General features: G+C 32.6%; 1 protein-coding gene across 3 annotated transcripts in view; it reads right to left on the bottom strand.

Annotated features, from left to right (window-relative positions):
- Window positions 1-25,419, bottom strand: part of Samuel (SAM-motif ubiquitously expressed punctatedly localized protein) — a 626,277-nt gene that overhangs the window by 579,341 nt on the left and 21,517 nt on the right. For all 3 annotated transcript variants that reach the window (XM_072529705.1, XM_072529707.1, XM_072529706.1), the window contains exon 2: window positions 12,501-12,675. In XM_072529705.1, coding sequence (XP_072385806.1) covers window positions 12,501-12,645 — 145 coding nt within the window. In that variant the 5' untranslated portion in view covers window positions 12,646-12,675. The remainder of the gene's footprint in view (window positions 1-12,500; window positions 12,676-25,419) is intronic.

Genomic DNA, 25,419 nt, shown 5'->3' with positions numbered 1-25,419 from the left:
TTCTCCCTTGTATGCTGACTTTTTTATACATTGCTGTAGTAACTCCAAAGTTATCCCCGGTTGATCAGTCCACTCATTCACCCCATTAATTTTACAAGACATTATTTGTTTATATTTTTCCAAATCAGTTTGGGTCCAAGTAATTTTAGGAAGCAGTGGCAAAATTTTACTAGTTGATGTCTGACCGCCATCATCGAAGGTCAACTCTAATATTAGAGGCATATGGTCTGAATAATATTCACAACCTTTAAAAAAATTATCTACTAAATTTAACATCGGTCTTGATACGCATGCAAAATCTATGACAAAACTACCTAACGGTCCTAAGAATGTATACTCCCCCTCTATATCTCCTTCTGCTCTTCCATGCAAAATAACCAAATTAAAGTCGTCATATAGCACAATTATCTTTTTCCCATGATGATTAATCAATTTATCTTTAAAAACTCTCCTTTCACTTAGGCTGGTGCTTCTGTATACTCCACCATGTATACTTCATCAAGCTCATCACCTAGAATCCCTTCCTCCCCCAACCTTGCATTAAAATCACCTACAACTAAACTATTTTCACAATTCTGATCTAAATTTTCTACTAAAACCCTTTCAACGTTTTCAAAACACTCCTCCCAGTAGTCTCCTGGCCACGGATACACTGGAATAACGCTTACTTTTTTATCACCTACTTTATATCTATAATCATTTGACCATCTACTTCCCTCAACTTATGTTGTATCTTATGATTAACACCACACAACTACCCTCCACTTGCTCTACCAAAATTGGAAAATCTCACAGCTGCCTGTGTATATTATATCTATTACTTATATCTATTCTTAAAAACCTTATCAGTAAATACAGTTTCTACATGCATTTCACATAATATAAATATTTTAAAGTTACTTACATATTTTACAAATCTTATTTGATTAAGTTTCGATTTTAAACGTGCTATATTGTACATAAGTATTTTCATTGTGTTCCAACTCCCCTTACCAATAGCCATTCTATTTTCCAAATCCATGATATCATCATCTTCACTCTCCATCAAATTTGGTTCACCAACCCTCTCCATGATTCCCCCGACTGAATTCTGCTTGATCACTATTATTACTTGGAGAATTAATGTTCCAGTCAATCTTCAATTGATTTATACAATTATCCTTTCCACACTTTAATCCATCCCCCCAGTTCCAACTGTACTTAACTGATTCCACTAATACCGAATCAAAGACCAGTTTCATTTTCAGCGCATTGTTCTTTTCTTTTATTTTCTTCATAATTGCTCTCAGTCTCGATCTTTTCTCCCTGACTTCTTTGGTATAGTCTCTGTCAATGTAAATGGCAGTACCTCTTAATTTCTTGGTCTGTCCCAGAATCTTAGAAATATCGGTATCCCATGGCACATGAGCTATTATAGGTCCATTTGGCTTTGGGAGTCCAAGTGGTTGTGCTCGATTAATCAAAACTTGATCTTCAATACCTAAAAAGTTTTCACAAAACTCTGAAATCACTAGAGCGCAAGGTTCTCTACCAGAATGACGAACACCTCTAAAAATAAGGTAATTCCTCCTTTGTCTTCCTTCTTGATCCTCTAGCATTCTTTCCCTAACTGTATCCTTTCTTTTTAACTCTTCTAATTCATCAAATATTCCAGATACTTTAGCTTCTAACATCTGAATTTTTAATGTTAGTTGATGGTTCTCTACTTTCAATAACTGGATGTCCTGACTCAGTCTGTTTACATCATCCTTAGTCATTTGAAGAACATAATACTTAGTAACCCCAAAATGCTCAGAATCTCGATTAATTAGCCTAATGATGTACACTCTTAAGAGTTTCCCAAGAATACTCCACAACAGAATTAGATGCAAATGCGAAGATGATCTCGAAGATACCCAATTTGGTTTTAGAAATGCTGAGATGTAGGGACGCACTTTTTGCGCTAAATATCCTATTACAAAAATGCCATGATCGAAGAAAAGATTTATTTGCATGCTTCGTGGTTCAAGAAGGCATTCTATAAAGTACAGCATGTAAAATAATGCAGGTGCTAAAAAATATAGGAATAGATGATAAAGATATTTGTGTCATTAAAAATCTGTACTGGTATCAAACTGCTATCGTAAACATTTCTGACATCTATACCAACGAAAACTCCATACAACGAGGAGTCAGACAAGATTGCAGTTTTTTTCACAACATTGTTCACTGTTTACTCGGAGCAGTTATTTAAAAAGGCACTTGAGAGACAGCCAGATGGAATAAAAATCAACGGGGAACTTCTTCCTTCTTCGTATGCCTTATCCTTTAGGGACCTTGGTGATTATCACGGCCCATTTTACACTGTCTGTAGCAGTTCTGAAGATTTCCACTGTTGTCCATTGTTGTCTTTCCGCTCCACTGTTTTAAATTTTTCATCCAGGAAGTTCGTCATCTTCCCAGTCCTCCTTTTCTTTCCACTTTTCTTTACGCATAGCTTTGAGTATAACCAACCGGATCAACTCATATTCTTCATTTTTTAGTATGTGACCAAAATAGCTCATTTTTCTTTCCTTTGTAGTGACGAGTATAACTTTTTCTTTTTTCGTCTTTCTTAATGTTTCCGTGTTTGTTACGTGTTGTGTCCATGATATTTTCAGATAATAGAGTACGTAGCATCTCAATAGCAGATAATACGTAGCATCTCAATATTCTAGTTCTACTTTCTACTCCCAGTTTTTCATTGCATAATACTGCTTTCATCTTATTGAAAGCGCTTCTGGCTCATTGATTCCGATTTCTCACTGAGAGTCTTCTGACAGTGCAAACTGGTAACTTTAGCGAGTATGTGTACGTGCCAAAATATATTCAGGTACTTTGGACACATTACCAGACAAATGGAATGCATGGAGAGGTTGGTAGTTGAAGGCAAGGTAGATGGTAAAAGAACCCGAGGAAGATCGCCACTCCGATGGTCAGACCAAATAAAGTACGCTACCGGTTACTCTCTGTCTGAGGCAGCACACCGCGCCCAGGAGAGAGAAGAATGGATAGAAACCATTCGTCAAATACCATAACGTCACCACATCCTTACGAAGGATAAAGGATAGAGGAGGAGGAGCACACACGTTTGAATACGTGTGTGCGTCGATATACCATGATGTAACTGTCCCACTCGGGACAGCAGCAGCAGCATTTTATAAAGATTTGTAGTAGTGGTCGATAACGAATCTTTTGACGGTCATAACGAGCTTTTTAATGGGCCGTTTTACTGCATTTTAGCTTATATTATTGTTTAGCAAAATAATAAATCGTTTTTTTATGATCGACTTATGAAAACTTTTTGGAAAAAATACAAGTGAGTAATTTATGGCTTATCGGTACATAATAATAAAGATAATGAAAATGTTTTACAACTAACTATTGAAATCTTTTGACGAGCAATAGATACACAGATTACAATTCAGGCGTAAAGGGTCGGTTCAAATTACTTGTTTTTGGGACGATTCAGTTTTTTATCGAGCTTAACCTAAATTAACTGACAATTCAAGTATATACAAAAAGAAAGTCTGAGTTGCAGGTGTAGATTGAACACAAGTTAGGAGATTTTTGAGATATTTAACGAATTATTTTTCTACCGTTTTTCATAGTAAAATACATATATAAAAAATAAAATACTTAAATAAAATATACTGCAAGGAATCAAGGCGCAAAGTGTATTGTTAATTAAGAAATATATTAGGACTGTAAAATGTTTTGGCGATATGTTACAAGGATGAAACAATTAGCTTAATATAACTAATATCACTCATAGGTGACTATAGCTTTGTGAGTCTCTGAGAACATGCCTCTGTTGGTCTTTTAAGTTATCTATTAGTGCCTGTTGGTTGGGAACCAACTTCTGGCAATTGACAGGAATCTTAATTACCCAGCTTAGATTAATTACCCAGCTTAGATTAATTATGTTATAATATGCGAGAAATCACCAAAACTTTCGTTACATTTAGTTTTTTTATTAAATAGTATTCGGGTTATACAGATTTAAGTGTATAAAGATATATATACATCGGTTTAGAACGTCTTTCGACGTTGTCCGATACCTAAACACCATCTCTTCCTATCTTCGCAGTCGTTTGTTGTTAAATTTCTTTCGCTCATGGACTTGTTTACGCCGTGTTGCCATTCTAATCTGGGTCTTCCTCTTTTCCGTCGACCTATCGGTTGCCATTCTATTACTTTTTTGGGGAGTCTTGATGCTGGCATCCGTTGAACATGCCCATACCACCTTAATTGTTTCTTCTCTATATCTTGAGTTATATTTCCTTCTATTCCCATACGTTGTTTTATTACATCATTTCTGATTCGGTCTCGTTTGGAAATACCTAAAGATCTTCTCATTGCATCCATCTCTACTGCTTCTATTCGCTTTTTGTTCTTTTCACTAATTCTCCATGTTTCAGCGCCATAAAGAAGAGTAGTTTTAATCATGGTCTCATATATATTAAATTTCCTTCCTTTCGTTATCTCTTTACTCCACAGTATACTATTGAGACATCATAAGACTTTCTTTGCTTGAGTGATTCGTTTTTCTATTTCCCGTGTAGTAGTAATATGAGTTTCTAGATTCTTAGACGATCTTTTTTCTATTATTTGTTTAAGACAAAATACGTTATCGGTGCACGATCTTCCTGCACGGAATCCGCTTTGTTCTTCCTCTCCATTGTGCTTATATTCTTCCTCGATCATATTTCTCAAAATTCGTCCATACAGTCTGCTCAGGGTGCTGGTTACCGATATGCCTCTATAATTATTACAATTCCTTTTGTCCCCCTTTTTGTGTATTGAGGACATGTATGCCGTTCTCCATTGTTCTGGTACTGGGTGTCCATTTAGACACTGATTGATCACATAAGTTAATATTTCAAATAGTTTATGAGTTCCATTCTTAAGCATTTCAGCATAAATTCCCTCAGGTACAGCGGATTTACCATTCTTTAGGGTCATTACAGCCTTTCTTACTGTTTCGATGTCTACCCTCGCTTCCTCTCCTTGTATATGTACTGACTGTGTTGGGGAGTTCGCTAGGTATTCTTGTCTTGTCTCTGTCAGCAAGCTTTCATAGTGATCTTTCCATTGTCTTGGTTTTATGGTGTGTATGTGTGCTTTGTCTTTTCCTGTATTTTTTACTGATTGTATAAAATTCCATACCTCTGTACATTGCTTCCCTCCGATGTATGTATTGATTTCTTGACATTTCTGATCCCATGTTTTATTCTTTTCTTGTTTTATCATTTTTCGTAGTTGTCTATCGGCTTCTTTGTAAGCTTGATGGTCTTCAGTATTTTTTGTATTTAGCCATTTTAGATGCTGTTCTTTTTTCTGTTTTACCATATATTCGATTTCTTCGTTCCACCATATTTTGTTACTAATTTTGTTTTGCTGTGTCCCGAGTGTCTCCTTAGAGGCCTGGTGTAAACTAGCAATGATATTCTCGTAAATATCTGAAAATGTTTGTCTCTCTATTTCTCGTAGTTTTTCATCCAGTCGTCGTTGGTATAGCTGTTTAGTACTATCATTTATAAAACTATTGAAGTTGTACTTCGGAGTATCTACTGTCTGCAAGTCTTGCTTGTCTTCTAGGTTTTGGTCTCCGTGTATTATCTTAAGTGGGAACAAAATTTTCGCTCTTACTAAGTAGTGATCGGATCCACATGTTATTCCTCGGAGAACTCTTACATCATTCCACTGCAATACAGATTTTTGTTTACTAATAATATAATCGATGACTGATTTTAGATTGCGTGTTTGTTGAATCCAGGTATATCTATGTATGTCCTTATGTTTGTAGAATCCATTGCTAATTTTTAACTCATAGCTCTCACATAAGTGTATAAGTCTACCGCCATTATCATTAGTTGCCATTTCTCTAAAAGGTCCTACTACTCTACTGTTTTTCTGATATCCCGTTCTACTATTGAAGTCCCCAAGCATAATTATTTCTCTGTTTTTTTCCTATGTTGTTAAGTATATCCTCGATTTTTTGAAAGAAATCTTCTTTCACGTTGATTGTTGCATCATCAGAGGGGGCATAAGCGGCTATCATGGTAATCTTGTGCCCATATATGTCTATATTTACTCTTAGGATATTCTTATCAATTGCATGTATAAAGATGCAATAGAAAAAAAATTAACTTAATAATCCAAAAAAATGAATGGTTATAAGTTTAATTCATCAATGTTTTATATAAACCGTAAATTCTATTTTTAGAACATCCTGTTGGAGATTATTTTATGTCATTGGATGACTATCTCGAGATCCCATCTCTGTGTCGTTAGTATTGTTACCACAGTCTGGTTACTTATGTTTTTAAAGAAATGTAGACATAACTTACTGTAAAAATATTATCTGTTTCAAATAAAACAAAACTTCGTGTTTCTTTCTAATGGTAAAAAGAGCAACTGCCGAAATATTTATGAGTGTGAGATGAAAGCCTACACGTAACTAAATGCTAGAATACAAGCATGTACAAATTCTTTGTTATAATTTGATTCAAAAAACTGATTTCTATCAACAGAAAAATAACTGGATGTGTCTGAATTTGAGATTATATAGAAATGTTATTTTAATTTCGTTCTTTAATTCTTAGATGGGATTACTTTGAAACGTTTTACAATATCGGACAATTTACACTACATCGGACAACAAGAAAAATTTAAGTAGACCAGGGGGGATCTGTGACAAAACGACCACATTTGGATGTGATAGGCATCAATTTTTTTTGCTTATAAAGATTTTGAAATTTGAAATTGAATTTTCGTCAACCTAGTTGTTTTGGTATTTTTCACGCGCAATACCAATCATTTTTTTTTATTATGATATATTGTTAAAAATACTTAAAGATAATATGAAAGTTTTTATCGAAAAAGAGCTACTAAACTCTTTCTCGATAAGGTAATGGTTTAAAGATTACTCTTCTATTATTTATATTTTCGTCACAAATGCCCTTCGTCATAAGTGCTCAGGAACCACTGCTCGTAGTTCAACGTTTATAGGCCAAATAATTTTTATAATTTAAAAAAATTCCTGATGTCGCCCAAATAATCCGATTTCAATTCTATACTCAGATGCAAAAAAAAACGTAACGGAGAAAATTTTGGTCAAATTCAAAGTATTTCAATTTTTTTTTTTCAGCCCCATTTTGATTATTTATCACACTATTATTATTATTATTTATTTATATTTATTTTAAATTTATACACACTGTGTATAAATTTAAAAATTTTAATTTAATATAGTCAGTTTTTCGATAAAATATTATATTTGACTTGTAAGATTGTACGGGGTTAATTAAAACGTGGTTTTATTATCCTAACTTTGAAACACCCTGTGGAATAATTACGTTTGCAAATTTTCGTATAACCTTATTTTTCGGTCGCAACCATGTTTCCTAATAAGCATTTCGTTTTTTGTTTCATGTTAAAATATGCTTTGGTTAATTTTTAAGAGCCAAATTAATTTGCCACCTACAATTTAGGACTTTTTAATTATGATTATTTTGGAGTTATTTTGTAATACGACGAGGTGGCATTGGTGACTGTTATCATTATATCATATTGACATTTACATTTTGTTTACCTATGATTGATTATGGTTCTTAGTATCGAAGATTTTGCGAAAGCCGTTGCTCTGGTTGAAGATGGGCGAAATTATGAATATGTGGCTAGAGTACTACACACTCATCGCTCTATTATCCAAAGGGTAGTGTAACGTTTTACACGAACTGGAACAAACAAGCGCAAAGCGGGAAGTGGCAGGAAGCGCAAAACTACCGCTTTAGTAAGTGTATTTACAGTTCGTCAAAGATTACATGAATTTAGTTTTCAAAGTTGCAACCAGCAACTTGGCCCAAATTACTTCCACGGCACAGAGTGGCTAGATTACAATTCTCCAGAGAACATTTACATTGGAATTTAGGACAATAGATTTGCGGAGTGCGCTTTCAGTCCCCGCGTTAGCCATTCGCGGAGAAGATTCGATGATGGTATGGATAGGAATATCCCGAGGGGCGCACACTGAATTGGTATTTATTGGGGGTTCGTTGACTGCACACCGGTATATTGAGGAAATTTTAGCAAATCACGTAGTACCTTTTTCTCAATATATCGGCGATAATTTTCAATTAATGTTGGTATTAATTAATGTAAGTTGGTATTAATAAAATTAGCTGGCCAGCGTGTTTGCCAGATCTGAACCCAATAGAGCACGTTTGGGACATGCTTGGTTGAAATATTAGAGACCGCAAAGTCGCACCAGCCTCAATTAACGAACTTCGCTTGGCTCTAGAAGAGGAATGGCAAAACATCCAACAAGGTGATATTCGCAATCTCATAGATAGCATGAGCCGACGTGTACAGGTAGTTATAGAGGTTAGGGGAGGCAAGACCAAGTATTAAGTTATTTTTTAGTAGTTTTTCTTTGTTATTTCCGTACTTAGGTTAAGTTACATTTAAGTGTTATTTTTATCATTGTTCATTAAAACCAAGATCATGTCGTTGCTTTTAATCATTATTTAAATACAGTGCTTCTGGGATATTGATATATTATTCCTTCGATATCAGTCACCAAAGCCTCCATCGTCGCGTTACAAATTAATACAAAAGATAATGGTAATAATAGGAAAAGTCGTAAATTGAGGGTGGCAAAGTCATTTCGCTCCTAAAAATGAACCAATTCATATTTTCACATGAAACAAAAAACATAACACTAGGAAGACCTGGTTTCAATCGAAAAATAAGGTTTTACCAAAATCCGTTAATGGAATTATTCCACAGGATGTTTCAAAGTTAGGATAAAAAAACACCTTTCAATTAACCCCGTATATTAAGTCAAATACAAAATTTTATTAAAAAACTCACCATACTAAATTAAAGTTTATAAATTTTTACACAATGTGCTAAATCATCAAAATAAGGCTAAAAATAAAAAAAACTGAAATACTTTTAATTTGACCAAAAATTTTCTGTTGCATTGTTTTTGCATCTGAGTGTATAAAGTGCGTTGAATAAAGATAGTGCTCGTTTATATAAACTTGACAAACTTCTACATTGTTTAGTGTAAGATTTTAAAGATTTTTATTTTTTTTTATCTTAGAAAGCAAAATTATTATGCGAAATAGACTTTAATAAATTTTGGTAAACTATTTTAGTACATTATAAAAATTTTCCTTTATTGATATACAGCGAGGGTAATAAATTAAAACATTTTAACATTTTATTTTTACAGGAAATTCAATTATCGCTATTTTATTTCATTACGACTTTGCTCCAAAATAAACAGTTTTAAAGCTATAAGCTAAGAAAGTAGAAAAAAATATGTTTTTAGTCAATTTTAAATATATTAATTTTTTTATTAATATTCCCGACCTATTTAAGGGGAGAATAAGTCAATTATTATTACTGAAGTTATTATATAACTTTTTCTGCAAAAATCAGAATGCCACCTATTACATCCACCTCAAAACAGATATGCTCCGAAACAGACTAAAACAAACTGGAAAATAAGTCAAAACTTAAACCAGTGTATATATATATATATACATATATATATATATATATATATATATATATATATATATATATATATATATATATATACACTGGGGTGCAAAATTAACCGGACACTTATGATTTTTCCTAAAAACTGGAGTTTAAAAGAGTTTAAGATGTTCCCAATTAAGTATTTTAATAATAGACAAAATTTAAAAGTCAAATTTATTACAACTCAAGAATGTTACTCAGAAAAAACAATAAACAATTCAAAAAATTTAAAAATCCGCAAAGAAAAAAATATTATTTTTTATTTTAATATAAACAATTTTTATGGAAAACAATGTTTAGTAGAGTGTATTACCTCCACGAGCCCTAATTACGGCCCTTATTCGATCAGGCATACTTCGGATCAAGGTAGCAAAGTCTGCTTGAGGGATTTGCTCCCATTCATCACGAACTGCTTGCTCCAAATCATTCATGGTTTGAAACTCACCATGGTTACGTCGAGTACGTCGTCCCGAATATCCCATGCATGCTCTATTGGATTTAAGTCTGCACTTCTTGGCGGCCATGGTAATAAACGAATTCCAACTTCATCCAAGTAATCCCGTGTTATTCTTGCGATGTGCGGACGAGCATTATCTTGCATTAGACGAAAGTTTTCTCCAATAAATGGGGCAAATGGCACTACATGATCTTCCAAACATTGCTGAATATACCGTTGTGCGTTCAAACTGCACACAAATTGAACTCTCGGAGCAAAACAACATTGCTGATAACGTTCACCAGTTCTTCTCCATATCCTATGCCGTCCATCCGATGAGTATCTGTTAAATCTTGATTCATCCGTGAAAAGCACAGCACTCCAATCGTCAACACTCCAATTAAGATGTTCGCGAGCGAAGTGTAAACGTTGCCTCCGATGATCTGCTGTTAATAGAGGTCCCGTGACAGGTATTCTGGACCTTAATCCGTATTCATTTAAGCGTCTTCGAACGGTATAAACGGAAACTGTGTTTATATAGACATAATTTAATCGTTGAACAAGTACTGGTGCTGATAATGTACGATCGCGTAATGCTTGTAACCTAAGAAAGCGATCTTCAACTTGACTTGTGGTTCTTTGTCTACCTTGACCTGGTCTCCTAGTATATTGTCCTGTTTCCCGAAATCTTTGTATTGCATCAAACACTATACTTCGAGAAATTCCTAAAGCATTTGCGATATAACGAATGCTCCGCCCATCATCCTGTAAAGCAATAGCTTGTGCTACTTCTTCTGGTGTCATAATTTTTTTAATGCAAGTTTTAAACAGGAGACAATCAAAAACCTACAGCCGAACTTATAATCAGGTACAGTACCACAATAAACTTAAATTAATACTAAGCCAATATTTCACATTAATAACAAAACGTATGTGTAAAAGTGTTTTTGTTCGCAAAAAACATCTAAACAGGTTCAAACAAGAAAAAAACTTGTCGCTAATAAGACATAAAATACAATTCCAAACAAATTAAACAAGTTTCGATCTAAACACCAACAAAAAACAAAAAAAATTGAGTGTCCGGTTAATTTTGCACCCCTATATATATATATATATATATATATATATATATATATATATATATATATATATATATATATATAAAATATATATATACATATATAAAATATATATATATATATAATATATATATATATATATATATATATATATATATATATATATATACTAATTTTATATCAAATATAGTACGGTTCAAGAAACTCAAAACTGTAATATAATATTTGCGAAATCTAGATATTAACACTGAGTTTACGTTATCCTGCCCTTTAAACTAATGATTGCAAACCTCAAAATCAAACGTTTGATTTCATAACGTGTCAGTCAATACTATCCACCTGCTTTACATGGGAATATTTAGATAAGAATGAGAATTACTTATATGCCCTATATGGTCTAGCTTTGTTTATGGCTGTGAAATGTGAGTGATTAAAAAGTTGCAAGCAAGAAATATAGATGTATTTCAAAACATTTACGCATAAGTTGGATCAGCAAAATAAGGAATGAAGTAATGCTGAGAATGATGAACACCGGACAGCAGCTTGTAAATACACCAAAAATAAAAAATAGTCACATTTTAGCATACAGTGAGGCATAAGAAATATAAGCCGCTACAATTGTAAAGAATCTATCAAGCTTAATACTAAAATGAATTTGCTGTGATAATTATTCATAATATATCACCAAGGAGATCGCACCTAGGAGGAGAAGTCAATAACCCAAAGCAGTGGCAGATGTCTCGTCAATTATGAGTTTAGTGGTCGCGATATGACGCTTCAGCTCCATTCAGATCGGGAACAAAATTTCAAATCTTTAGTATTCCAAAACGTCATCAGGTTGTGAAAATACAAAAACTCTCTTCTATCGTCGGTAAGATAATGTGATTCAACTATTCAGTAGAACCTTAGAACAATAGCTTGTAACAAGTAGTTTTAGTAGAACAATATAATTTAAAGTTTCTGAAAGAAAAATAAAATATGGTTTTAGCTCCAATAAGAATAACAAAAAGATTGTTTTCAAATTGGTGGCAGTTGATGAAAAGAGATATCAAATACAGTTAGATTTAACAATATTTAATACTATATATTATGTATATTATTTGGTAATATTAATGACAATTATTTCATTATATTAATAGTCGGATAAAAGTAGAGTATTTATTATGACATATTATATGACGATTACATTTAAGTTAAATAAAAATCATATTACATTGAATCTAATAAAATTAAATTGAGCTTAACATTTGCTGCTGTGTTATTTGTTTAAAAACTCTACATACAAATATTTTGCACATTATAAATAGATTCAATCACCTTCATTTCTTGGGACACACACTTTAAGAAGATGTAAGATTAAGAGGATAAAATATAACTGTGATTAGTCGAATAGAAAATTTTCTCCTTACCCTGTATTTTATGGTGCTTTAAATTCTCTGTTATAGAAAATAATCCATTTCTTCGGGGGGAATCGTCTACTTCGTCTACACTATCACATTCACTTTTTAATATTTCAACACTATTTAGTTCAACTTTAGTTGAGTTTATTTCCATAGTATTACACGTTAGGTCCGAGCGATCTATCTGCAACAAAAAAAGATATTTAAAATTCAATGTTAAGGGCAAATCTTTAATTTAGTTAAAAAAAAACTTTAAACTCTCATAAAATGAAACTAATCAATGTAAGTTAATATCTGACTTACATGACCACTCTATACGCACTTTATCTAATATTACGGTAGGTGCTACTGTTCATTGGAGGCGATAGCTCAGTGACTATCTAGGCACTGGCTTACCACGTCAGATGCTCCAGGTTTGATTCCGGCACAGATACCAGAAATTTTTCAATTTCTAATTTAATTAAGCGGCCACCGTATTTTAGAGGGTACGTAAAGACATCGATTATGTCTACTTGAATAGTCATTAACACTAAAACCTGAACCAGAAGGTTACCAGAATGAGAGATGTGGCTAATTGGCTACAGTACGATCGGTTATAACCAAAATATTCAAAGGGATCTAAAATAGCCAAATCAATGAATATTTCAGCTTTAAAATTGAAAGCCAATAAAAGACCAGTGAGAAAATATTATCTATTACAAAAGATTTTCAAAGTACTCCAGTCGTCGGAGAAACTGCCACTTAACATCTAAAAATCATACGAACAAGCTGAAGTTTGTCGAGAATATTAATTTTGGGGGCCCCAAAAGAGATGCAAAAAAGTTTACCAATGTTCAATAAAATATGTATCAGCTCTACGGTAAAAATTTTCTATCTTTTGATTTAAGTGTTCTGTCGACAAAAATAAAGATGAGTTTTAAATGTAAGGAGTTCAGCTTTCGTATGCAATGTTTGTATTTTGCCGCAAGTAAACTCAAATTAACCGGAAGTAAGCATGCAAAAATTAGTTTACAACTTTTAAACTTAACTTTAGTTAACACTACTTCTAAACTTGTTAACAACCAGTGGCGTAACTATAGAATGGCAGAACTGGCAATATGTCACGGGCCCCTGGCCTGACGAGTCCCCCGGCCAGAGGGACTGCGAGCTGAGAAGGAACCTAGCAAAATTTAGTAAAAAGTATAAATTTTCAATAATTACTTAAAATCAATTAAAGTTAGATACAACCAAACTCCATATACAAATTTAAATAAAAACTTAAGGTTTAAATGTAATTATAAGACAAGGATCAATTTTAGAACGCATCCAATGGTTGCTTCGTGTTTTGTCCAGAAATTCCAGTATTTTGCTAACCGAGAAAGTACTTTGTAATTGGACTTAACTAAACGTAACAGTGTATCAGATGTAGCACTCGACGCCCGCCAGTATATATCCAGAACGACCATAACAAGATACTACAAAAAATCAATGAGAATCATATTTGATTATAAATAATATTGCATATTCACCATATATTACTGCTAAGGGTAATTCTAAAAAACTAAATGATCAAATAAAACGGTTCGTGATCGAAACGGGACACTGTAAATCTAAGGGTTCTTTCTTAAAAGACTAATAATAGATCTTTTCTAGAAAAACCATACTATATTGTTCCTAAGACTGGTATGAAATTAGAACGTACATACATGGCTATCCTATTCCTTAATACTTCAGAAGACGTTTTATGAACCATTTTGGTTATTCGCAAATGGGGGATCCAAAAATACAAAATGTTTGGATGGAAAGCTATAGACGACTGGAAACATATTGTAGATGTCATAGAAAGACACGAGACATTGACAATTTACCTCGATTCTTGTTTTACGTATGGCCAATAATGGCCGTTACATGGAACTCTAGATGAATAGCAAGAGTTCTTGATTAAATAACAAAAATCTTTTTGGCATTAAATCTCTCTAGATGTTACTCTAACGTTTTTAACGTGTAATTTAGCCTTTTCTGGTCAGAGAGAAAACATACATAGCAATGATTCAAGTTCTCGAGAATACTTTTCAAATATTGTTAAGTTATTAGCAAAATACGATCCGATTTTACAAGAATTGGTAAATAAACCAACGGTCAGATAAAATATAAATATTATATAAGTCCTACATAAGTCCAAAAATACAAATGAGCTCACTTCTGTCCTGGTTCTAAAAGTAGAAAATGCACCCATAAGTGAAATAAACTCTGCACCATTTTACTCTATCGTATTCGATACGACTTAAGATATTCCAAAAACAGATCAAATGTGCGAACTTTACCATTATTGTATGATCGAGAAACACGAAAACGGAATCACAAAAGCGCTCTTCATTTTTAGGATTTCACCAAGTTAAACACCAAACAGACTTATTAGTGTCTAACCAAATTATTATATTCATAAATGACAAAAATATACTCTAAACAAGTGTCGAGTAAAAGAATATGATGGTGCTAACACAATGAAAGGCACGTATGGTGGAGTCCAAAAACTGATATATTGAACCTAATGTAGTATCTGTTCACTGTGCTGCTCATAACGTAAATCTAGTAAAGAAAGGATAGTCAAAGGGTAGTCAAAGGGTAGTCAAATTTTGTATTTAATAAAGAAAGGGTGTCATTAACTTTGAAGACTAACATTAAAAACATTGAACTCTACTAGATGGGCAGACGTTATGATGCTATTATTGCTTTAAACGTTCCGTTTGTTGAAGTCCAAAAAGCGCTTATCAAAACTATTCTGTTAAATTGTAAATCAGAAGAAAGAAATAAAGCTATTTCTCTTAAAAAAAAGATTAAGAACTACTCTTTTATTATGTTATTAGTTTTTCACTGCAAAATTCTATAGCTAGTGAAACACTAAGTCGAAAGCTACTAATCTTTAGAATTATAAAAACGTTTGAAAATTTGTTTGGAAGATTTGGAAAGGTACTGACATAAATTTAAAAAAGAAATTAAATAGTGTAACAGAAAAGTGGTCCATTAACCCTGAGTATTTTAAAATTCATCAGAGGAAGGTAAAACGCCATTTTGACCAACTTTGTGAAGATAGGAGTTTTTCTACATCCGGATATTTGGTTCAAAGTGAACATATTTTATGCAGTACTGGACGTCATAATTATCGGGTACACGTAAACTCATCACCAATTACCATAAATACCCTCGTACATAGTACAAACTCATCACCGCCATAAAAGTAGGGTTTTCAAAATAGACCCTAAGAGATCGGTAAACTGATCACTGGCGTACCTGCACCCCGGATCAGGTATAGACCATAAAATCCTTGCAAACGGCTAGTTTCTGGTAATTTCACAGAATAATCCAAATCCAGATGTCTTAAATGCAACTGCAATTTATTGGTTTTTATTTTATGATTCTACAAAATTCTATTAATAGCTACCTAAAATCATGCGAAAAAAAATTTCTCTTCATTTGCCCTTGTTTCTTCAACATGGATAGTGAACTGCTAATTGATTACGTTCTGAGCGAACGCGGACAAAATATGATGGTTATGAATAATTTCAAATTTCAATTGCGAAAGACTCGCAAATCGAATCGCAAAAAAATCGAATTGCCTTTTGTGAACTTGTGCGACGAAAGGGTGTAAGGCTAAATGTCATACAACTGGTGAGTAGAAATTTTATACCGTTTTTGTTTAGTTGTTTCGCACTGGTTTTCGCGAATCATCCTGATCAATTAGAAAAAAATCAGCGTAATTAAGTTCTTTAAGTTACTGTAGAAGATGTTTCTTGTAGGTAAGGCAGAATATTACTTTGTTGCTATAAAATACCTTTTCTGTTATTTATTACATTTTGAGATTTCTGATTAAATTGTTAAAATCACATTGTGATATATATATATATATATATATATATATATATATATATATATATATATATATATATATATATATATATATATATATATATATATATATATATATATATATATAGGCTATCCAATAAAGTCAGCAACATATGTGAAACCTTTTTATTTTTAGTTTTATGAATTTGAAATAATTATATTACATAAAAAGTTTTGAATGATCTAAAACCTAGAATACAATGATCAGATTACAACTAAAAGATGAATTGTGGATATTCTTAAGTCTTAATAAAATTCATGTTGTTTACCGAACCGCCTAAATGACTGAAAAATACTAATATCTGATTCTGATGATTGAAGTTCTAGATCATTCAGAACTAGAGATTAAATTTTTTTTCATAAAACTAAAAATAAAAAATTTTTTCATATGGTACCGACTTAATTGGACTCCTTATTTATATTTATACATATATATATATATATATATATATATATATATATATATATATACTGAAAAACGATAAACGCTTGTAGTCAACGCTGATCAGTTAGACTACAAAACACGACTATTTGGGTGTGCAGCCGAAGATAGGACAAAGAAGTACTCTTTTTAGTCTACCAAGCTTTCGCAAATCTTTATTTGAATCATCAGGGTTTTACAATAAACAAAATTAGTACAAATTACAGAATAAAAATTATTTTGTATCTTACACTAATTGAGGTTAGTTGTCATGATGTTTATAAAATGAATTGGACAACTCATCTGACTCCTACAAATAATGGCGAAAACTAACCAAAAAATGTAAAAAAATTGCTTTTAAAAGCACTGTAGTTGTGAGATCTTTGTACAAGTCATTAAAGATAAAGTACAGCAAACTGTACTTAAGCATTTTGATGCATTCTGTCACAATAAATGCATTGCTAATTACTTTAAATTTAAAAATTTTCGCCAATGATGCCATAAAATGTAAAGCTTTGCACGTATCAAAAATTAAAATTAAATTCGACTTCTATGCACTAATAGCACATTCAAGTTTTCAGCTTTTCCTATTTTTTAGATATTTTTTATATTTACTAACTGTCCAAAATCGTCTATTATTTTTAAGATAATCAAATAACGCCAAAACGGTAAGATTTAGACCGAATCTATGCTTAACAAATCATCTCGAGAATTCAATAAGAAATATAAAAATGTAATGAAAATCAAATAACGAAGTTGGGGACTACCTCCGATATAAACAAAAATAGCACATGTTGACAAATATTTTCATTTTAAAGTTCACTATCGAAATCCTATGCAACTAAATTTTTAGATGTCAAAACCATTTAGATTAACAGATCCGTCTAATAGACCACACCGTGGGACATATTAATATCTCAGTTAAATTTTAAAACAACTTGCTTAAAATAATTTCTGAATTTATTAAATTATCACATAACCGAAAAGTATAACAGGTAAGAGGCAATCTTTGCTAGTAGTAAGAGAAAAGTAAGAGAAACCAGGCAAAAATCCCGGTGATGAGTTTATCTATCTGCGGTGATGAGTTTACCAATCTCCAAAGGATGCCGGTGATCAATTTACTATATCTCCGAGGGTCTAATAATTTTATGGGGGGCTATATAGTGATGAGTTCGTACACGTCCTAATTATCAAACTGAAATCGCGTTTTCAATGTTTTGCAAGCCACTTTGCAAAATTAGAATGATACTGATCAATTAAATGAAGCACTAGAGTTATTTATTACAATACCTGTGACTACTGAAAGATCATTTTTAAATATAAAATTAATAAAAAGCTATTTAAGAAACTCTATAGGATAAAACTGGCTACGCAAATTAGCTATTATTTCTGTTGAAAATCCTATGATCCAATCTTTAAACTTTGAAAATATGTTATTGATACCTTTGCGGAACAGAAAGCTCGAAGAAAATAATTTTATTAATAAATATCTTATTAATGTTAAACTATTATTTTATTATAAGTATGTAATATCTATACTTTTGAAAATTAGATCTTCTTCTGGTGCCGTACGCTATGCAGCGTGTAGGCGTTCATACTGGTTGGATTATGCGTAAGGATCCTTTCCTCCAAGGTATTGATATCAGGCTTGTCGCACCATTTTTTATGTCTCTAAACCATGAGCGTCGTTTGAGACTTGTTCTTCTCGAACCTTCAATTTCGTTCATTAAAATTATTTTTAAGATTATATTTATCGCCTTTTAAAATATGGCCTGGATACAAGACCAGCTGTGTAACGCTGTTTCAAAGCTCTCTTTGGGTATGAGTGTTTCTTAAGACCTCTTTATTTATAATATGGTAACCCATGGAATTTAAGCAACCTTATGTGACACCACGTTTCCAACGATTCAATAAAGCTTACCGATCTTTAAGTGACCAAGTATCGCTACCGTACATTATTATTCGTCATATGTAGTATTTGCGAATACGGAGGCCCGAAGGAGTTTTGCGATGACAAAGGTATCTTCACTATATAACTTTTGCTACTCGTATCTTCACTTCTTCCCTCTCCCTCCTGTATTAATATTATTTACTATCTCTTGTAATTGTTTTATGTTGTTTGCAATGCTAGCTGTATCATAGCATATTTACTATCTCTTGTAATTGTTTTATGTTGTCTGCAATGCTAGCTGTATCATCAGCATATCGGAAATAATCTATGGGCATTCCATTTATTTTCACACCTGTTTCGTTCTGCTGTGCAAGTTAATAGATCTTTTCTACAAAAATGATAAACAGCAGAAGGGAGAGGATGCAATCCTGTCTCACGCCCTTACTTATTTCTACTTATTGTATAGATCTAGAAAATTAGATATTTAACTAAAATCTATCTCTCTGAATTATTAAAATTAAATTACAATGCGACGATTTTTCTTGAGGCACCATCCAATGAATTTGTCATGGGCATCAGATGATATGGTTACGCCAATGTTAACAACATTAGTATTTAAACATTATATTTGACAATTCAATGCTCAGTCGCAGGAAAAACCCTAATATTATTTAAACAGCTATGATAGTTTACAAGTCAGTGTATTTTTTTTAGTTTTTTTGGAACCGAAAATAAAAACTTGTGGCTTCATGTTTTTTTTTTTTTAATCCGTTACAGTTCTGGTTATTCTATTCCTCGAATGAACAGACGGACCGAAGAAAACTAAATTTTTATTTTGATTTAAAATTCAACGCATTATAATAGGTAATCAATGCATTTAAAGAAAATAAATAAATTAAAAGAATCTAGTAAAATTCATAAGAAGAATTCAGCTTTGGCTCTCATATACAATGTTGATTAAATGGTAGAACAAGCTAAAAAATTACGCAATTTTTTATTTTAACGGCCGAATCGGCTTAGTATGCGATTAAAACGCTAATAGGTACCTACAAATTAAGCAGGTTTTTTTTACGAAAAGGCATTTTCAGTATTAAAATAAAACCTGATTAAAATAAATCAGTATATAATATATAAATAAATATAATATAATAATATACTAAATAGGTTTATATAATACAATAAAATGATTTATTTTAATCATGTTAACGTTATTCGATGCTCAATTTCTAATCATATTGGTTGTTTCATTGTGATTTTCTAAGTTCTTTGGAGCTTATTGATTTTCTTATTAATTCCAACCATGTTTTTTGGTTTTCCTTTCTTGTTCTATTGTTTTCCATTCGCTGTACATGTCAGTACCATATGAGTTGCTTCATCCATTATTGTACTTTCTATTCCATGCGTTCCCCGATTTCTTCATTTCTCATTCTCTTCCTTCTTCTAATGCTTAGCTTTCGCCTTATTATATCTATTTCCGTGGCTTCTATTTTTTTGAGAAAAGAAAAAATAGAAATTTTTGGAGAATTGTAAAAGTCACAAATAATAATATTGATATATGAAAGGACAAAAATACATACCTAAATGGCAACAGAAAATCTAAAGCTCTCGACTAGTGTAACACGGCATGCAACTTATTTTATATATTTTAAAGGAAACGAAGATAGTATGGGAAATGTTATAGGAAATCATCTTCCCCAGTTGAGTAAAAAAATATTATTATTACAGGTATTACATACGTATAACCCTTGTACGATTTGATTTAATTTAATAGGGTCTACAAATAAATGAAAATCACTTATTTACTATAGGTAATTTTTACCACTTATTTTGAATCATATTCCGTGGCGACATCTGGCTTTGAGTAGTAAAAACATAAAATTTTCTTTTTAGAGCAGAACGATTTCTTGGAGCTGGAATTTTTAGTTTAAGTTTTTAACATTCGATGGTTTTTAATAATGTCTGCAATATGTATAAGTACATTTTTTGAATTATAAAAAATTATTATAATAATTAAACCAACCAGTAATAACTTCATATTGTTCATCACCAACAATAAATTACGCAGTTTTGTATAGGATGCAGTCAAAAGTTAATATAAAATATTTTATATTAACTACCATATTTTTGGGAATAAACCACAATTATAATTAAAACTAATATTGTACTTTCGACTAACTTCAATTTCCAACTCGATTATTTTGCAGAAAAAATTCTTCTAGTAGTTTGACTCACTTAAAATAAGTTAATGCAATTTGCTCTTTTGATTGGGAATAAACCACAATTTTACTTTAAAATAAGTTTATTTGACGTTTCGATTGCTATTTTGGAAATCGTTCTCAAAATACAAAGTATTATTAAATTAAACAACTTTTGTTTTTGGTACCTGGTAAAAAATGTTTCTAATAATTTAATTTTATCTGACTGATTCATAATGACAATAATTCAGACATATTTATACATTTTAAAGTATTTTAAGCTACATCTATCAACTTGGCTGTATAATAGTCCTACTGCAAGAACTATTCGCAGTATGGTGGAGAAATTTGAGTCCACTTATTTAGTAAACAATTAATCAACACCTGTTGGTTAATACAATATCGTTCAAAATTATCGCCTCTATTCGTGGGAGTGTGCAGGAGAATCCTTCTTCTTCTTAGCCTTCTCTCTTCCATTTTTCTAGGACGGTTTCTTCCAACTCATTCTGATCTCTATCCTGAGCAACATTTGCCAATTTGTTGAAGAATCCTAGACAGTCGATTTCACGTTGCTCGCAGAAACTCAGACTTTCATAATAGACCTCAACTTTGCAAACTTTATGTCGTGACTTAGATTAGCACTCGGACAAAATTCAACTGACTTAGGAGCTAAAGGTAAAATCTAAATCATAAACGAAATCATAAAAAAAAAGGAGCTAAATCATAAACGACGACGTGTGTTCGCTGAATGGCCTCTGGAGCAGTTTTAAACTGACCCTAATTGCCATCTCTAAAAATAGGGAAAAAGACAAAACTTCTTTAAACCAGTGCCTTAAGAAGGTGGTTAACTTAATTGAATTGATTCCTGTTATTTCATTAAGATTCAGACAACAAGAAATCGGCTTAAGCTCACATATTCGCAAAGCCTTTTTACAGATTGGGATACATGAAGCTGGCAGAGAATCTCTTCTTTTTATTTGGATAAATGATGAGGGGAAAAAAGGTTTACCGCCACTGTCGTGTCGTATTCGCGATTAGCAGTACTTAATTTTTGTTAGGAACTTCGCTGCAACATCATTTGTTGATGTTAAGAAAATGTGCGTCAAAACTGCTGAATGTTTCACAAGACGCCGTTGTAAAATTCGCCAATAGTTTTTACGTTGATAATTGCGTGACTAGTGTTTCTAATCAGAGAAACTGGAAACTTTTATAGAAGGGTCAAATGTAATTATGGCTAAAGGCAAGTTTAATCTCAGAGGGAGAGAGTATACAGGACAAGTCCCCGATGACTTTATTGACGCCTCTACCCAGGTTTTGAGAATAAAGTGGAATTATTTCGATGACACCTTATGTCTAAAACAAGAGGATGAAAATATAGATCTTCTTTCTAGAGGTTGTTCTCCTAAGCAGTTGCTCGAGTCCAAATGGTGGGAGGATCCTCAGTGGCTTAATGAAGATTAAGATAGAGATGATCACAGCTGTAACGAAAAAGAGATTGTTCAGGAGAAGAAGAAAAAACTAGTTACAGTCCTTGTTAATAGAGAGCAGGATGTTATGACCTTAAATCATTGTCACCTTAATTGTTTTTCACAGTATATAAAGACGTTGCGAATCTGCGCGTGGACTTGTCAATTTAGCTTTATTGTCAGACGACGTCGATTAAAGACTATATATAGTGATAATGGGACTAAATTTGTCGGTACCGTAAATGCTTTTTGTCAAGTGGATTTTGAGAAAATTGCTACAGAAAGAGGACAGTTTTTCAGATCCATCCAACGTCTCTACACATTAGAATCTCCAGCAGATTCCACTCAGATGCCAGGTGAAGAGTGTAGAAGCGACCAACAATCGAGAAACACTTTCAGGGAATATGTGCGAAAGTGGGGGAGTAGCTATGAGCGAGAGTGACGAGAAAACGGGACTGTTTAAAAGCCACTGTGCGGTAGACGATTCTTTTTTTAAATTTAATCTTGTATTTTTGTCATTGTTGTTTTAATATTAGTCGTATTTTGTTGACTTTGATAGTTTTGTAAGACATATTTATTTTTTGAGTAACAACAAAAACAGAATGTGTCAGGTGGCAGTAGAAGTAGAACGAGGCAAGCGAAGTCGCATGAAGTTTCTGTCTACACTCTCGTACTCTCTGAACTTCGATAAACTTCGCGAGTAGTATAGTGGACGCCTAAACCTTTCACTGCGCATGGCACGGATCCCTGCCAGGCTGAGTTTTCAGACAGTGCGCGTGGCACGGATATTTTAGTGATGACGATGACAATTTTGAACACGGCGATGAGTCAAGTAATGACGAGTTAGACAGTAATGGAGTAGATGATGGCGACAATAAATCAGGTAGGATTACATTTCATATTTATTTGGGTAGTTAAAATTCTTAATGTTGTTTAGTTCTAAAAGTAGGCACTGTAGTATTATATATGTAGTGTTTAAAAATAGTTTTAATTAGTTTTTCAAAAACTTAATATAAATTTTGTTACAGCAGCAGTTAGGTCGACTAAACAAGGACAACATCAAGTTCCCATTGTTACAAATCTGGCTGCAGCTGCGAATCCTGCAGTAGGCACAACTTTAGCTGAAACCACAGCAAGTACCATTCCAAACTGGTAGGAAGTTCCTATGCGTTTAGTTAGATATTTAGTTAGATATTCCCTTTTATAAAACTAACGAGATTTTACAAACAATACCGGGAAATGAACCCATAGACTATTTTAGAGCAATACTTTATGACCAAATTGTAGGCCACATAGTAGAAGAAACTAATATTTACGCAGATGATGTTTTCCTGTCTCACGGTGCTTTGGAAAAATCTCGAATTAGTACGTGGAAGAATGTAACTTTTCAAGAAATGTTAACATTTATTGGACTAGTGTTACAAACAGGTACAATACGGTTGAATAGCCTCCCAAGATTATTGGAAAAGCCACCCATTATTTAATTTGAATTGTTTTCACAGCACATGAGTCGTGATCGAATTTTGCTGATAATGAGGTGTTTACATTTTAATAGAAACATAGCCCAGGATCAATTATATAAAATAAGGCCAATTATAGATTTTTTTAACAAGATGTCTGCCCTCTACTACCCTGGGAAAAATCTATCACTCGACGAATCCATGGTGCTATGGCGAAGTTTGATGTTTAGGCAGTATGTAAAGAATAAACGCCATAAGTACGGAATTAAATTATATATGTTAACAGAACCGGGTGGCACAATTCTGAAAACTTTGGTATATACCGGGGCTTCGCGTCATATTGGAGGAAAAGGTCATACTACAAAGGTGGTTTTGGAACTTCTGAAAAACTATTTAGATGCTGGCCATTCTATATACTTGGACAATTTCTATAACTCTTTTGACCTAGCCAACCAGCTAACTAAGCGCAAGACTTATTGCACTGTAACGCTGAATTCAAAAAGAATTAATAATCCCACGAAAATTATTTCTAAAAAACTTAAAAAGGGTGAAACATGTGCAGTGTATTCTCACAACCTGTTGAACGGCAAATGGAGAGACAAAAGAGATGTTCTCTATTTATCTAATGAATATGAAAACGAAATGGTCGAGTTTGCAGATAGAAGACATTGTACCAAAACAAAACCTAAACCAATTTTTCATTACAATAAGCAGATGGGTGAAGTAGACCACCAGGACCAAATGAATGCATACCATCCCTGTGACAGAAAAACATTCAGGTGGTACAAAAAATTAGGTATCCATTTCATACAACTTATGCTGTGCAATGCCTTTTGTCTCTTAAAAAAATATTCAGGCAAAACCATGAGCCTTTATGATTTCCGACTAACTGTCATATCAAAACTATTAAAAATTGAAGTACTAAAGCCGCCCGGACCAATAACCCGACATCACATAAACTGACAAAAATTACATCTGTGAACAAAAAAGGTGAAACAAACAGAAAACGTTGTAGATTTTGTTCCCAAAAGAAAATTCGGAAAATGACATTGTACCATTGTGAAGGATGTCCTGAACAACCTGGATATTGTGTGGGAGATTGCTTCGATGGTACCCATAAATAACATTTTTAAAATTTTTGTTTTAGATTGTTTTTTTTTTTCGTTTTATGTTTATTGAAAAAATGATTATCCTTTTATTGTATTAGTTTATTTTATTTTGTACTTTGTTGCAACACAAATTATTTACTGTTTTTGTTGTTTTTTTATATTTTAATCTTAGAGTTCAAATATTTTATTTACTGATTATTAACAAAATAAAGATTTTCTTAGCATCCTTTAAAGTTTCTTCTACATAAATTTTGGCCTAAACCACTCATAAGAATGTATTTGTCACGGATCCGTGCCGACGGGCACTTCATAGAAAATTTTTTGACCAGTCGCATGGCACGGATCCGTGACACATTAATTTTACATCCCTTAATCCAAAAAAAGACTTTTTCAATAAAAAAATTTTATTTTTTACAAAAACAAATAGCTTCTGGGCATGTCTTAAATCAAAATGTAGCAGTGAAAGGGTTAAGAGATCTTTGAAATAAGCTTTCCGTTATT

This window comes from Diabrotica undecimpunctata, chromosome 4 (assembly GCF_040954645.1).
Source record: "Diabrotica undecimpunctata isolate CICGRU chromosome 4, icDiaUnde3, whole genome shotgun sequence".
Classification (NCBI taxonomy): domain Eukaryota; kingdom Metazoa; phylum Arthropoda; class Insecta; order Coleoptera; family Chrysomelidae; genus Diabrotica; species Diabrotica undecimpunctata.
The sequence above is the reverse complement of the archived record's forward strand: the minus strand, read 5'-3'. Positions and strand labels throughout refer to the sequence as shown.